Raw genomic sequence first — 14,850 nt, 5'->3', positions numbered from 1 at the left:
GAAGAGGTCAGACAGTAAGTCCCCACTGTTGACTTCTTTTCTGTGTCCTCTCATTCACTAGCAATGCTGATGGTGCTCCTGACTGGTTTGGGACATTTTCCAATGCTCTTCTTGTAGCCCAGAAGCTCACAGCTGGCCTGATTGTTTTACACACAGGTAAATCCTAATTCCCAGAACTTCATTTCCTACTCTGGGGAAAAACTTGCATCTTTTGCCTCCTTCTTTGCCCTTTGTCTGAGAGCACAAACTTCCTGATAGAAGCAGACACTACAGTGGCCTCTCAGCACAGACCCTGTCTCACTAAACATTGCCCTGAAAGTTTAAAAACAACACACTCGGAGCTGATTCTGTTTCCTACCAGCCTGCTGAAGTGCTGATTCCTTTCCAGTCTCACCAGAAGAGCAGCATCCCTCTTTGCCTTCTTGCAAATCAATAGCAGCACCTGTAGCTCTCCAAAAATATTCTTTGCCTCAGAAGTCCTTATATCCCTGGTGCCATTTTGTGAAGCACCCCGTTTCCGTCCCCCAAAGAGCACTAGTACAAGCTGTGGCTGTTTGGGAGCTGGAAGCCTTTTTAAACCCTCTGGAGGGGCGTGGAGCCATGTCCTGCCTGACCCTCATCACCTGCACACCATGGCCTGGCAGAGTAAATCCAGCTGCTCCCTGACAACCCTAAAGGGTCTCTGCTCCCTGTCCATGTTCTGTGGTGCTGTGTCTTGGTGCTGGGCAGAGCACTGGCTGTTGAGTTGTGCAGGTGTTCAGGTGAGCAGAAATGCCTTCTGGTTTGAGAGGCAGCCCACCTTTGGAGAGAGGGAGTGTGCAGTGCTGTTTTATGTCCCTCAGACCACTGAGGCAAGGCAGGGCTGCTTAGCCTGGCAGCAGTTTAAATGCTCATTCCTGTGCAGATAGGTCTGGGTCTCTGGCTAAATATGTCTCTGGGCTGGAGCTTTCCTCTGGTGCAGGCCTGCAGTGACCCAGAAACAAGGGCACACCCACCCCTGCCCCACTCCCCAGGTCTGGGCCTTTGCCTGCTCTGTTTTACCTCGCCAGGCTGTGAACCAACCTCACAGGGAGTAACCCCTGTGCAGGACGACCACTGCTCCCCCCCACATATCCAGGGACTTGGAATTGCTGTGGGGAGCCTGATCTGAAAGGGCCTTGAATGAAAGGGCCATAAGCCCCATATCCCTTTGGAGTTCCAGCTGTTGGTGTGTGTTGTGAAGTGTCTGTGCGTGATGCCAATAACCCCTTTTCCCTGCAGTGTTCATATCCATCACCCACGTCCATCGCACCAAGCCCCTGTGGAAGAAGAGCCCCCTCTCCAACCGCTGGTGGACGCTCACTGTGGCTGTTGTGTGAGTATCCCCAGGCCTTGATGAGGCATTCCAGAATGCTGGAGCAAGCAGGGCTCTAGGTCAGCTCCAGCACCAGTTTGCTGGTGCTGAAGAGACAGCAATTGATCTCCACTGCTGAACTGGTGAAGGGTCTCTGTTGTGAGCATTTCAGCCTGAACCCTGATCTGCAGATCCTGGGAAGCTTGTGAGCTCTGCTGAGGTTTGCTGTGTCTGTTTTTGATCTTAGATTGCTGGGGCAAGTGGCACAGACTGTGCTGGACCTGAAACTCTGGGAAAACCTCAATTCTTCTTTGACCTTTAACCATGTTTCCATCTCCCCGGTCTCATGGCTCCTGGGTTTTCTTTCCTTGGTCCTTGTGGTTATCATCAATGAGATTGTCAAGCTGCATGAAATCAGGTATGGGGGTAGTAAGGAAGATGAGGAGAAAGGGCTGGATTCTTACTCCAGCCTGGCCTTGAGCTGCAAAAAAAATCATGGCCGGGGAACAGGGTGGGGAATAAAAAGGAAAAGATGATTGCATTGTGTAAATCACCTGGTTATTGTGTTCCACCTCTCAGGGAGGAAGCACAGGGGAGGAAAGAGGGTCAGGGAAGGGCAGTGGCAGTGATTGGGAGCAGGAAGGGAGACCAAAATTTCCTTATCTTAAACCAAAGAGAGGGAGACAGCCAAGGTCTATGAAATACCAATGTAGAATTGGAGGGGGCTGTTCTCTCCATCTTGTCCCATGAGGACAGAGAGGCATTGAATCCCAGCAGAGGAAACAGGCCTTCACACAGTGCCTGGACTGTGGGACTCATTTTCAGGGGAAGTGGCTGGAGCCAAGAATTAGTAGCAGGCAGTGACTGGCTGTTCTCCCCAGCACAGGGAGCAGCCAGGGCTGGGAGTTAACGCTAATGAACGTTGACTCAGGAAATGGGCTGGTGAGGAAAAGCAGCAGGGATTACAGGGAACCCTGGTGGGGACAGAGACACCATCTCTGTTCCTGGGGAAGGGTTTCTGGACCTTTCTCTGCTGTGTTGGGTGTCCCTGGAGATGGGATTTGGCTGGATAGGGAAGGACTGAGACCACGGGTTGCCTTCTGCATGTGATTTCCCTCCCAGGCTACCAAAGGGCCCAGGCCAAGGGCTTCCCTGTTTCTTGGGACTGGCAGCCCAGGAATGGCAGTGGGACAGCCTTGCTTGCCTTTCACCTCTCCATATGCTGACTCTCTTCTTTGTTCTTCCTTCTCCAGGGTCCGGGTCCGTTACCAAAAGAGGCAGAAGCTGCAGTTTGAAACCAAGCTGGGGATGAATTCACCATTTTAAATGCTCCCAGCTCAAGTTCCCTGGAGCCAGGGCCAAACAGCCGCATCCTGCACTGGGAGAGAGGCTGCACCAAAGGCTCAGGGAGTTTTCCCTCCCACATGCAAACCAGACAGCCTCCTGGCAAAAGTACATCAGCACCTTCCCGGGGCCCCAGGCAGGGATCCTCCCCAGGTATGCAGCCCCTCCCCAGCCTGCCAGGGTACACTCACAGGAGCCTGCAAGCTCTGGTGCCTCTTCAGGCTGCTCTTCCTTTATTTATTTATTACTAGAGGTATTTGTTAGTATCATGGTGATGCTGAAATGAAGCGACTCCTTTCCTCTGTGTGAGCAAATGGGTTTCCTGGGCCTGGCAGGAGAATCTGGGGCCAGCAGGGGAGATGTAGGTCTGCTGAAGCAAGAGATCTCTATTGAAACCTGTTTTGTTTTCCCATCTCTGCCTGCTCTCCCTGTGTGCATGCCTGTGCATGCCCTCACCCGCCTCCCTGTCCCTGTGTCCTGGGGCAAAGGAGCCATCCCTCTTGCAGTTCCAGGAGTGCTGGGAACCAGGTGGGGACTGGAGCTCACATTCCTGAGGGGACAGTGGGAAGGGTCTCTGGCAGGGCGCTGGGACAGCCAGGCTGGGCCAGGCCTGCCCTCTAGTGTTGTTGCTGTATCCTTATCCCGGCTGTTGAGTGCTTCAGAAGAGGGATGAGACACGGCTTTAGGAAAAGCTGCCCCCGTTTGACTGTCTGATCTGGTGCAGAGGGAGTCAGGAGGGCAGCTCTGCCTGCCTGCAGGGAGCCAGCATGGCTCAGCTTCCTCCAGCCCTGTTGAACGAGCTTTTATCTGCTTTAACAACCCCAGAGAGGTTTATAACCGTTCTCCTGTTTGTGATCCAAATTGCTGTTCTGCTTCAGTAACACGCCTGCTTGAGAGAGCCACAGCCAGAGATAAAACCTGAGCCTGCCTATCCCACCCTGGAGGGAGGGGATGTCTTTCCTGGCAGGATATCTGCAACTTGCAGTTGTGACTAAGACAGAGCTGGTGGATGGCTCCTTCCCCAGTCCCAGGATTGTGCTGCATCCAGTACATTCTCTCCAAGGCACAGGGAAATCCCCCCTCATCATGCCTTTCTGTGATAGTGCTGGGAAGTCTCTCCCCTCCATGCTAATGCCTTCACACAGAATCACAGGATGGTCTGGGTTGGAAGAGACTTTAAGGCTCATCTAGCTCCATCCCTCTGCCCATGGGCTGGGATGTCACAGACCAGGTTGCTCCAAGCCCTGTCCAGCCTGGCCTTGGACACTTCCAGGGATGGGGCATCCACAACCTCCCTGGGCAGTGTTTGTTCCCTGTTTTTCTGGAGGTCTCTTCATTTGCCTGGGGGGACCCTCCCATGAGGGTTTGCTGCAAACCAGGATCTGTCCCAGTGCAGCACACCTGCTCTGAGCTCGGAACAGACCCCAGCTGTACTGGGAACACTGGTGCTGTTGTGGGCTGACAGACAAGGGCCACACAGGAGCACACAGGCTTGGCTACCAGAGTATTTGCAGCTCATGGAGATGTTGCCTCTAGTTCTAAAAACTGACCAAACCTGGTAAATCCTGGCCCTGTTTTTGCTCCCAAGATTAACACTGCAGTTGGCTGTTACTTCCCTGTTGGTACCAGGGGCTAACAAATGGTGGCTGGTCCCTCCTGGGCAGGCAGGGAGCTCCCTGGAACCCCCACGCTCTGCCCTGCTGCTCCAGCTTGTCTTCCTCACTTTTCAGCATAATGAGAGAGCACAGACATGGCTTTGTTATCTCTAAGCAATACCCTCTCCCCACTGTGGGTCTGGTAGGGGAGCAAAGCTGGGTACAGGCAGTCCCTGAGCTCAGGGGATGCTGGAGGGGAGCAGATGGGGGTGTTTGAGGCCTGGACCCTGTTCCTGCAGCTGGAGAGTGAACGTAGAGATCCCATGCTGTCAGGATTGCATGGGATAGGGAGCCAGCAGCTCACTGGCCACTCCTCTTGCAGCCTGGGTCTGAACTCTGCCCTCACTCCCCTGGCACTCGCAGAGCTGCCTGGCTCGGGGAGAACAAGCTGCGCCTTTCCCAGCCTCAATTCACTAAATGCCAGCTCCAGATCTGTTACACCTGGCACCTGAGAAATCACCTTTTCTTCCTGATGCCAGGGTTGGATCACAGGTGTGGTATGATCTCCTCTGTGGCCGAGCTGAGCTGGAGGCAGAGGCAGCACAGAGCTGCTCACTGCCGTCCCTGCAGAGCAATTTTCCCCCCACCCAAACCTCAGCTCTTGCCCTGTGCCAGAACTGCTGTAGGTGATAAAAGGCAGCAGATTCCAGGGTTTCCTGCTGGCCACACCTTCCTCTAGAGGAGGGTGATCACAAATGTTTATTTTCCTGCATCCTCCTTCCCCTGCTAGACATGGAGGGAGCTGAGGCGTATGAATGGAGCCTTTTGGATGGTCTTGCCAATGCCACCCTTCCCTCAGCCACTAAGGTGTCCAAGGGTCAGGGTGCATGGCTTCAGAAGGAGATTTCCTACATCAAGATGTTTTTAAATGCTGTATATTTTATATTAAATTTTTTGGGATGTATGTAAAAATATTTCATTTGTATTAAAACTCGTAAATTGTATTAAAAAAAAAGAAAAGATAAACCCAGACCCACATGCATCCAGTATATGAATGGCAATAAATGATTGTCTTGGATAACACACCCAGTGAGAGTGGGAACGAGTTTGCACCAGCAAAGGAAGGAGGTAAAAATGTGTGTGGCTGCTCAGGTCACAGGGTGTGAGTTTCCTGGCTCGCCTGTTGTAGGGACACAGCCCAAGCACTTGGATGCTCCTGGGACCCAATCCTGGCCTTTTCCCCACTTTCTGCTCAGCTTTGGACAAATCTCTGCAGCTCTCAACACCTCTTCCTACAGAATAAGTTTGCTTACCCGGTGGTTTCGTGGATCCCAGGCACTGCTTCAGTCGAGGCTGGTGGCATGGTTTGAATCCCTCGGGATGGATGAAAGGTCAGGGTGAGCTGGAATAGGCACTGGGAGCACTGGAGACAAGAATGAGGAGGCCTGGGATGCTTGTCTTGAGCAAAGCAGGACCTGGGGTCACTGTCACCACACTCTTGACCATGCAGGAGGAGGAGGAGGAATGCTCTGCCTGGCCGGTGGAGGGAGCTGAGGTGTGGGGATGTGCCCAGAGCTGGGCAGTGGGACACTGGGAGGTGGTGCTGGTCCCCGCTCTCACCACGTCACTGCCACGATCGTGAAACTCAAACTGAACGTTAACCTTGCAGGACTCAGCAGGGGAGATTATCTGAGGAAACCCTGGAGCACTCAAGGGACAGGATAAAGCTGATCCTCCATGAAGTTCAAACAGTAGGCGACAAGCTTGTGCAATTTGACACGAAGGACACAACTAGGCAAAACTATCAAAAGGGTAAAATATGCCCCACTGTTTAATAGAATTTAGTCTTAATGGATGTTAGTGGAAAACAAAACACATGATTAACACAAACAGAGCAGATGGTTTAAAATCTGTTGTCAGTCTGGTGATTACATGGGCTATTTTTTCCCCTCACTGTCTCGCTGCACGGAGCAGGTGCAGCTGGGGTCAGTTAGTCCCAGTTGCAGTGTACATAACTTACACACCATACAGTAGCTTCAAAATAGAGATCTAGAGCTTTTAAAAAATAGGCATTCTTCTGCAAAATCGAATGTTTAATTCCCTTATTGACAATGAGAGCAGCGTCGTGCTGCCCTCAGGTGGCTCAGACGGCGGCAGCTCCACCCCAGTGTCCTCTTATCCCTGACCCTACAGTCCAAGACTTGCAGTTCTGGTTAGTAAATATATATAATAAATCACATTTAAAATATATACATTGGCCTTTAAAAAAAAAAAATTTACAGTTTATCAACATTGGAAAAAAAAAAAAACTGGGTTTGTCCCAGGTTGACTCACTAGAGTAAAAATCAGTTTTAAAAGGTTTCTGTGAACCTCTTGATAAAGTGCCACTGGTTGTAGCTATTTGAAAACATCACGTCCATGATGTGGCACTTCCCTGTCAGACATAGGCAGTGGATACACTGAGTGGGACAGAAATCAGAGACCGATTCATCAGGAGAGAAGTGTCTTAGAGCCTCACAGTGACCTCAAGTCCCAGCCAACAATAGGATTTTAGGTTTCTTCAGGACTTTGTTTTTGCTTTTCAACCCAGAAGCCAGGCTGGCACCTCTCACCTGCCCAGCCCACAGCACAACTGCCCTCAGGAGCAGAGACGCTTGGGATTGTCCAGTTGGGCTTTGCTCCCCTTCCCATGCTACAGGACAAGGGGCTGCAAACAGTCCAATTCAGCCACAAACTCCCAGAAGGATTGGGAAGCAAATTCCTCCTCAGCCACCTTCTCCCTTTCCAGTTTCGCTTTGCATTGGCGATTTTTTTTAAAAAAAGAGGGGAATACGTGGATTTTTCTTTCCCTTTGTTTGGAATTTTTTTTTTTTTTGTAGCAAATGGCACTTCAGCACAATCTTTCAGTTCCCTTCTGGTGCTCCGATGCTTTCATTTGCTTGGCATGCCGGGCGCGAGCCAAGTTCGGGGCTCTTGGACATATTTAGCCATGCACTACTGAGCAGATCCTGCGAGAGAGAGAGAAATCTGTCTCGGAGCGATGCAGCCGTTTCCTCCCGCCTGGATGCAGGGAGCTGTCGCTGCAGCCACGGGCTGTGGCCGCATCCAGCGCACAGGAGCTGCTTCCCGAGCCGCATTCCCGCGGTGCACGCGGGGTCAGCTCTCCCGCCGGGACTCGGTGCCGCGGGGAAGGATCGCGCCCGGCCCCGAACGCCGCTACTGTTCAACAGTGCTGGAGGCGGCGTTTGTGCCAGCAGCTCCCTGCAGGGAGGGGGACTGGGAAAACGGGCTGTTTTCTCCCAAAGACAAGAGATAGGGGAGGGGGGGAAAAAAAAGAAATTAAAAAACATCAACACGCTGCTACTTCACTCTGGAAGGACCAGGGTGGGGGTTTGTGTAGGCACGGTGTTGGCAGAGGGCAAACTCCATTGAGCAGCACGATCCAGACGGACTGGCCCAAATCCCCAGGCCATTGGCGCTGCCATCACCATCCTCATCGCTCTGGGAAGGGGCAGGAAGGCCCCCCATGTCCAGCAGGGCCATGACAGAACATCCGCTGCTTCGGAGGCTGTGCCAGCCCCATCCCACAAGGGGGTTGTGGGTCCCGCCGGAGGGATTTCGATCCACTTGGATTACACGCTGCCTGATGCTGACGCATTTGGAAAAGCGGCAAATAAAGCAGAAAGGTTCCTTCTCGCTCCACAAACTGCCAAATTGCGACAAGCCCTGTCTTCTTTCAGCTGCTGTCAGGCCTTGCCGGGGCTGGGACTGCTCAGTAAATCACCAGCTCAGTGGCGGCTGCCCGGGGAGGTCTCTCCTGTGACACATTGTTGGCAGGGGATAAATAATAAGAGGCAAGGCTTGACAATGCAGTGGGGAAAGAGAAAGGTCCCTTGTGGAGGCTCCTCAGCTCTGTGCAAGGGAGCGAGGGCTTCTCCGTGGCCTCCAGGACCGCATGTGCAGCCCCCTCTGGGCTCTCCTCCTGCTTCCAGTCTGGTGGGAAATGCTTGACCCCCTCGGAAACCGGCCCACAGCCACGCTGGCACGTGTGACACAGAGCCAGGGGTGAGCAAGGAGGGCAGCTGCGTTCCCAGCTGCAGTGCAAAGCGTGGGGAGGGAGTGGCTGGAGAGACCTGGTGGCGCCACTCGGTGCCAGATCCGCTCTTCCCCATGGTGACGGGCACTGGCGGAGCAGCCGGAGGTGAGGAGGGGAAGGAGGGAGCAAGTCTCAGTCCAGCATCGCGTCCAGCTGGTCGGCCAGGTCGTCGAACATGTTGCTGATGTCTTCTAGGATGTTCTTGGCCGAGTGCACAGTCCCAGGGTGGCTGGGGAGGAAAGGGAGAGAGTCAAAGCACCGCCCAAAGGCTGCAGGTGCTGATGGGGAAGGTTTGGCCAGGCTGGACCTGATCAGTGGCAGCTGGAGCTCAGCACACAGGTGGGCTCGAGCACCAGTGACCTGTGTGGTGCAGGCAATGCCCATGCACAGCTTCCCAATCCTGCCTCAGGGGTCCAGCCCCAGGATTTCCCTCACCTCTCTGCCTCCTCCACTGTGATCTTCTTCTCAGCTGCCTGCAGGGTGGCTGCCAGCGTGGAGTTGGTCTGTTCCAGCCGCTGCTGGGCCAGGGTGGCCCCCGGGGCAGCTGCCAAAGGCTTTGCCAACACCTTGCTGCCTGTGTCCAGTGTCAGTGAGCTGGGACCAGGCAGGGACCCGATCACATCCGGCACCGCCTCTGTGGCTGCCCAGGGAGCAACAGTGTGGCGGGAGGGCTGCAGGACCTGCTGGTAGATGGTCTTGGGCCCAGAGAAGACAAGCTTGGTGGATGCCACAGAGGTGTGCTTGGTGGGGACATCTGCAAAGGAAGGGGATTCATGGCACATGGTGGCACAGATCCTCCTTGCCTCCCGTACCAATACAGGAGGGAGCCCCAGGCCCTGCCACCACCTCAGGGACACCCCCACAATCCCCCTTACCTGCAGTGGGTGTCCTCACCACGGCCGTGCCGACCAGCTCCGTGGGGCTGGGGGCTTTGGTGGGGCTCGGTGCCTTCTTCATCCCTTTCTCCAGCGACAAGATACTTTTCTCTATCTCGGCAATCCTGAACTCCACGCTGTCATCGTCAAAGGCATCCCCAGCCAGCCCAGCCCGTGGTGCCTGCGCTGGTGTGGCAGGGCCTGCGATGCTCACTGCCTGTGCCTGGGCATACTGGGGTGTGGGGGTGCCCCCCGGCTCAGCCTGCCCGGCCATGCTGAACGCCTTCAGCACCGCCTGCAGCGGCTCCCGCTCCCTGAACCGCGGCCGGCGCTTCACCGTGTCCGACTCGGTGAGGTTGAACTCCAGCACGGGCGGCTCCTTGGTGACAGCGGGAGCTGCCGGCTCCTTCCCAGCAGAGCAGGGGGGCTCTGCTGGCTGGGAACCAGGCTCTGTGTCCAGCACGGCTGTGTCGGCCTTGGGATGCCCAGTGGGCTTCGGCCGCTGTTTAATGGTTAAGTTGCCTTCTTCTGCGAAGGGGATACACTCACTGGAGCTGTTCTGGGAGGATGAGGAGGAGACCCCTGGCTTGGCCTCCTCCTCCGTGTCCGAGCAGGCGTCCTCCCGCTCGCCCTGCGCAGCCACCTCTGTCATGGGACCGCTGGGCTCGCTCAGTGTCCGTCTCCGTGGCTTGCTGCTCTCAAAAGGGTCCCTGCTGCCATCAGAAAGTGTGGCACTGCTGGTGTCACTGCCAGCGTAGGACTCATCACCCACATCTGCCCGGGGGAGACAGTCCTGAGTCAGGTGCAGTGGTTTTGGGGCGAGGAGGGGCTTGGGTGGACTCGCCCCCGGTGTTCCCTCCAGCGCAGCTGCCAGGCTCTTCACTGTCCTGCCACGGCCAGTGTCACTGGGGGTGGCACCTGCATCAACCACATCCTGGGGGGCTGTGGGCTGCTGCTCAGGGCTGGGGGGCTGCTCACTGTCTGCCTCGGCAGCAAGGGCGCTGGAGACGGAGCTGAGGCGCTTGGGAGGCGGCGGCGGAGGGCCCTTGCGCTTGGCGCGGATGGCGAAGGACTGGCTGCGGGTCACCTTGGCATCCACCTGCAGACAGGCCCGTGGCATTTGGCTGCGGCCCGGCCGCCGTGTCAGCGTGGCATAGGAGCCCAGGGTGCTGGTGGGAGCCCCCTCCTCCTCCTCGTGCTCCCCGTCCGACAGCGCATAGCGGTTCAGGCTGTGTGAGCGCTTCTTGTGCTTGAAGCCTTCGCCCCCGTTGTGCTGCTCCCCGCCCGTGGGGGATGCGGTGGGCGGCTCCGTGGGGCCACACTGGCTGTGCAGGTAGGAGAAGCCTTTTTGGGCTGATGTCTGCAGGCTGCTCTTCTGCCCGGGGGAGATGGAGGGGTACGGCTGTGCCAGGGCCTTGGGCTGCTCCGCTCCCAGGAGGGATGGGACCGTCGGGGATTTCAAGGAGATGTGTGGGTACATGAAGACGTACGGGGCCGTTCCCTTGCTGGGGGTCTGGGGAGGAGTACAGGGGGTGACTGCTGGAGTCCTGGCTCCTTTCTGAGCCGCGGGCCGGGTGTACTGATCCGTGCCTTCGGGCAGGTTCCTCTCCTTGAGAGGGCTGCCTCCGCCGCCGTTGGCAAAGCCGTTCAGCCCTTCGGGGGACACGAGCATCCCGTAGGGCTCGGGACTGGGCCGTCCCGGCAGGCTGGCCGGGCTCTCCTTGCTGCGGGGTGGTGCACAGGACTGCCCACTGCTGCTGCTGCTCTCCCCGCTGCCCAGGCTCTCCTGTGAGGGGCTGGAGAGGCGCCGGGACAGCACATTGTCCTGCGAGTGCCCCGAGCCCCGGGACCGCACCCCGATGCTCTCCTGGCTCCGTGACATTCCCTGGCTGCTCTTGATGCCGAGTGTCTCATGGCAGCTGTTGGACATGGCCGTCTGGAGCTCGTAGCTGAGCTCGCTGTCCTGGAAGGTCGTCATTTTGGGGGTATGTGGGGACTGGCACTCCCCGTTCTCCAGTGACTCGATGGTGACAATGTCCAGGGAACCGGGGACTTTCCGTCTCGCCAGAGTTGCTTCTGCTTGGTTGAGGCTTTTGCGGAGGTCTCTGAGCTTCTTGACGGCCAACATGATCTTTTTCTGGTGGCCTGCGGGAAGGAAAAGGACATTAGGTTGGCTCCAGCCCCCAAGGCCTTTGTTTTCTGGCCAAGAAGAGTCATGGTCACGTCACCAACCAGAGCAAAGGCCTCCGGGTTATTCAAACCCTGCCTATGGGAGGGAACAAACTGCCTCGAGCATCTACCTGGCTCAGCCCAGCTCCAGCCTGCCAAGGAGAGTCCTTAGGGACAGCCATGAACTGCCCTTTCCAGGTGCTCAGGACATGCCTGCACCTCCCAGCCTGAGGGAGAACGGGGCGTGGGGACTGGGTGGGAAACTTGGCTGGCCTGGGCCACCCCAGCACAGTGGGAGGGACTCACCCAGCTTGTTGATGCCGATCTCTTGCAGATCCTCCCACGTCAGGTCCGTCACGATGGTGATGGAGTCATAGCCATTGTTCACCAGCTTTTTGTGGTACTGGGGCAACCCGATGGCACTGAGCCAGTCCATCAGGTCAGCCTGGAAAGAGCACGGAGATGCTGCTGTGAGCATCGAGGCATTGGCAGCACCTTCATTATCCCCTCCCTGTCTCTGCCCAGGTGTCTGTGTTTTCAGGTTCTCTCTGACTGCATTAAGACAGTCAAAGCCATTGCAGCGTGTATTAGACCCGCTCCTGTCCTGTCCTGGGGTGAGAGAGCTCTGAGAAAAACCCAGAAAAAGAGGGTGACCAAAGCCCCGGTGCCAGGGACTCACCGGGATGTAGTTGGGCAGCCACTCGGCGATGCTCAGCTGCCCGATCTCCGTGGAGATCTTTTTCCTGTGGCCTGGCTTGGTCACGCCGATGGCTGTCAGATCCTAAGGGGAGCAGAGTGGGGCCATGGTCAGCTCAGAGAGCACAGAGCAGTGGGTACCACTGTCAGCAGCTCAGGGGATGCTGACCAGGGTGAGGAAGGACCTGCCCTACCTCCGGGGTCATGCGGCTGATGGTGGGCACGTCGTAGCCGGCGTTGAGGAAGTTGGCAGTGTATGACTCCAGCTGGAACTCACGCAACCAGTTGTAAATCGCTTCTGCGTCCTGAGGAGAGGACAGGACACAGCACAGCCCGTCACGGTGGCTGCAGGGGCTGGAAGGACCTGACTGCTCCAGGCAGGACAACAGAATCCCCTTGAGCAAGACCCACTTGTCGCCAGTGTTCTCACGACCCAGTTCCCTGTGTCCCCAGAGCAGTGAGAGCTGGGCTGAGTGCCCCAAACACAGCCCTCTCACCCAGCGCACCATTTCCCAGTTGTCCCAGTTACCTTCCCCTCAAGGAGCTGCTCAGGACGCAAGAACTGGTGGGAGAAGACCCTGTCTCCAGGGGGGCAGCTGCCTGGGGTCTCTAGGCTCTGTGACCCTGGTCGAGAGGAGAAAGGAGAACTGTCATGGGGGCACTTGAGTAGCAAGCAGCACCCAGGGCTGGGGGGACATCTGTCCCCAAGGTCCCATGGAGTTGGGACAGCCCTCACCTGCTGTGGTTGTCAACTGCCCATTGCGTGGCTCTGATCCCAAAAGGTGTTGCTGGAGGTCGTCGCTGGAGGAGGGCAGAGGCTGAGGGAGAGGAGGAATGAGTGAAGGAGGGACCCTGCTCCAGAAACAAACCCTGTCACACCCACAGGAGCAGAGGGGTGGTCCCTGCACTGGGCTGCTGGGCACAGCTTCCCCCAGTGAAAGGCTGGTCCCCAGCAAGAGATCTAGACAGGATTTGACCCAGGGCCTTTTTTTAACCTCTCAGATAACACAGGACACAGTGGAGATGCTGCATGGTACCAACCACGGCCCCCAGCTCCACTCAAAAAGGCCAGTTTTGTTTTGGGAGGGTTTGGTGGAGGATGCTCAGCTCCAGCAGTCCTTCCTTTGAAAGGAGGGATACAGGCGGGCAGGGAAGGGGCTGGGGCTCCATCTCCAGCCTGAGCTGGCGCAGGGACGGGCTGGGGGAGCAGGGGCTGGTGCCTACCCTGGCATTCTCGATGAGGATGCTGGTGCTCTGCCCGTTGGTGCCCTCGGTGCTCTGGCCGCTGCCGGCGCTGCGGATGCTGCCGATGCTGCCCTCGCTGCCCACGCTGTTCCTGTCTCCTGCTGCTCGGGGCAGGCAGGGAGACCGTCAGGAGCACCCCGGGATCGGGGCTGACACAGGGCACAGAGGTCCCCAGCAGGGACACAAGTGCCAACACAGTGACACCAGTAAAAAACAGTCTCCCACAAGATCCCTCTGGCCACAGACAATGCACCAGTTCCCTCCCGCCTCCCAGCATGCACGACACAGACAGGGTAACCTGGGCCAGCAAGGGACACACAGAGGGGACATGGGGATGCAGCCTGGCTGAGGACACAGGGAGCAAAGGGGCTGCTCTGTGGGCTCCCCTAAACTCCCTTTCCCTGCGTCTGCTCCCTCTCATCTGGCTGCTTCCCCACTGAGAGGTGGAAGGAGAGTCTCCCCCCCTGTACCCCTGCCTGGGCAGGGCTGGGAACAGGGGAAGGTCCCCAGCCCCTCTCCCTCCCCAGGTGCTCCCCTGACCTGAGCTGTCAGGGCCCGGGGCCGTCCGGGTTAGGGTGAGGTGGCCACTTGGGGCTGCCTGGTGAGGACACTCGTCAGGGAGGTGCTGCAGCCCACCGGGGGGTGCTGGGAGGGCCCCGGGGGGACCCTGGCGCTGGTGTGCGGGTGCCACACGGGGGACAACCATGCCTGCATTCAAAGACAAAACACGTGTGGTCAGAGCTCATGCGGGAGGCAGTGGGGGGGGACAGCTGAGCCTCAGCCCTCAAATTACCACCCCACCAATGGTACAACCTCCTGTGCCCATCTGACTCCTTCTCTTCCCCCCTAGCTAGCCAGGGCTGCGGGGCCTGTCCTACAGGAGGTGCTGGGAAGGGTGGGATGGTTTCACACAGGGGACTGTCTCCAGCATGGCCACTGACCTGTTCGCTTGCTGATGACCTCAGCGATGGAGGGGGGGAAGTATCCAACACGGTCGGTGCCTTTCTGGGCGTCGTGGATGTGCCCCTTCCATCGCCCGTCTGGATGCTGCTCCAGGACCTGCCATGAGGATGAGAGGGGTGGGATTGGTACCCAGGGCCATGGTGGGGCAAGGGGATGGGGAGCAGGGAGTAGCCTCACCGTAATGACGTCTCCTGCTCGGACGTTGAGAGCAGTCGGGTCATGGAGGTTCCAAAAATCCTTCAAAGCTCGGACCTTCAGGATTCCTGATGCCTCTGAAGGCAAGGGACAGAGGGAAGAAAGAAGGTGCCAGAACGCAGGGAGGAAAGAGGAAAGAGGAGCGCAGGGGGTTCATGAAAGGCAGATGGAGAAAGCAAAAGCAAGGAGAGGGGAGAAGAAAACATTACTACTGCAGGAAGGACTCAATCTCCAGACACTGTCCATGTTTGGGATGGGGGCACATATGACACAGGACTGGGATGCTGGCACAGCCACACTGGTTTAGGCTACTCAGGAGCACTGGGAGTCCAAGCAGGT

The 14,850-nt window shown here is 57.0% G+C and overlaps 2 protein-coding genes across 5 annotated transcripts in view; one reads left to right on the top strand and one right to left on the bottom strand.

The window, feature by feature from the left end:
• The window catches only part of TMEM94 (transmembrane protein 94), a 50,329-nt gene extending 44,972 nt beyond the window's left edge, over positions 1-5,357 (top strand). For all 3 annotated transcript variants that reach the window (XM_032706328.1, XM_032706327.1, XM_032706329.1), the window contains 4 exons: positions 62-156; positions 1,261-1,354; positions 1,581-1,751; positions 2,587-5,357. In XM_032706328.1, the coding sequence (XP_032562219.1) occupies positions 62-156; positions 1,261-1,354; positions 1,581-1,751; positions 2,587-2,659 (433 nt within the window). In that variant the 3' untranslated portion in view covers positions 2,660-5,357. The remainder of the gene's footprint in view (positions 1-61; positions 157-1,260; positions 1,355-1,580; positions 1,752-2,586) is intronic.
• A 717-nt stretch (positions 5,358-6,074) lies between these two features.
• Positions 6,075-14,850, bottom strand: part of CASKIN2 (CASK interacting protein 2) — a 33,787-nt gene continuing 25,011 nt past the window's right edge. For both annotated transcript variants that reach the window (XM_032706325.1, XM_032706326.1), the window contains 12 exons: positions 14,494-14,588; positions 14,295-14,412; positions 13,894-14,061; positions 13,333-13,454; positions 12,845-12,926; positions 12,638-12,732; positions 12,303-12,413; positions 12,092-12,193; positions 11,719-11,857; positions 9,244-11,388; positions 8,804-9,122; positions 6,075-8,597 (listed from right to left, as the gene is read on the bottom strand). In XM_032706325.1, coding sequence (XP_032562216.1) covers positions 8,501-8,597; positions 8,804-9,122; positions 9,244-11,388; positions 11,719-11,857; positions 12,092-12,193; positions 12,303-12,413; positions 12,638-12,732; positions 12,845-12,926; positions 13,333-13,454; positions 13,894-14,061; positions 14,295-14,412; positions 14,494-14,588 — 3,593 coding nt within the window. In that variant the 3' untranslated portion in view covers positions 6,075-8,500. The remainder of the gene's footprint in view (positions 8,598-8,803; positions 9,123-9,243; positions 11,389-11,718; positions 11,858-12,091; positions 12,194-12,302; positions 12,414-12,637; positions 12,733-12,844; positions 12,927-13,332; positions 13,455-13,893; positions 14,062-14,294; positions 14,413-14,493; positions 14,589-14,850) is intronic.

Source organism: Chiroxiphia lanceolata, chromosome 19 (assembly GCF_009829145.1).
Source record: "Chiroxiphia lanceolata isolate bChiLan1 chromosome 19, bChiLan1.pri, whole genome shotgun sequence".
In the NCBI taxonomy this organism is placed as follows: Eukaryota; Metazoa; Chordata; class Aves; order Passeriformes; family Pipridae; genus Chiroxiphia; species Chiroxiphia lanceolata.
The sequence above is the reverse complement of the archived record's forward strand: the minus strand, read 5'-3'. Positions and strand labels throughout refer to the sequence as shown.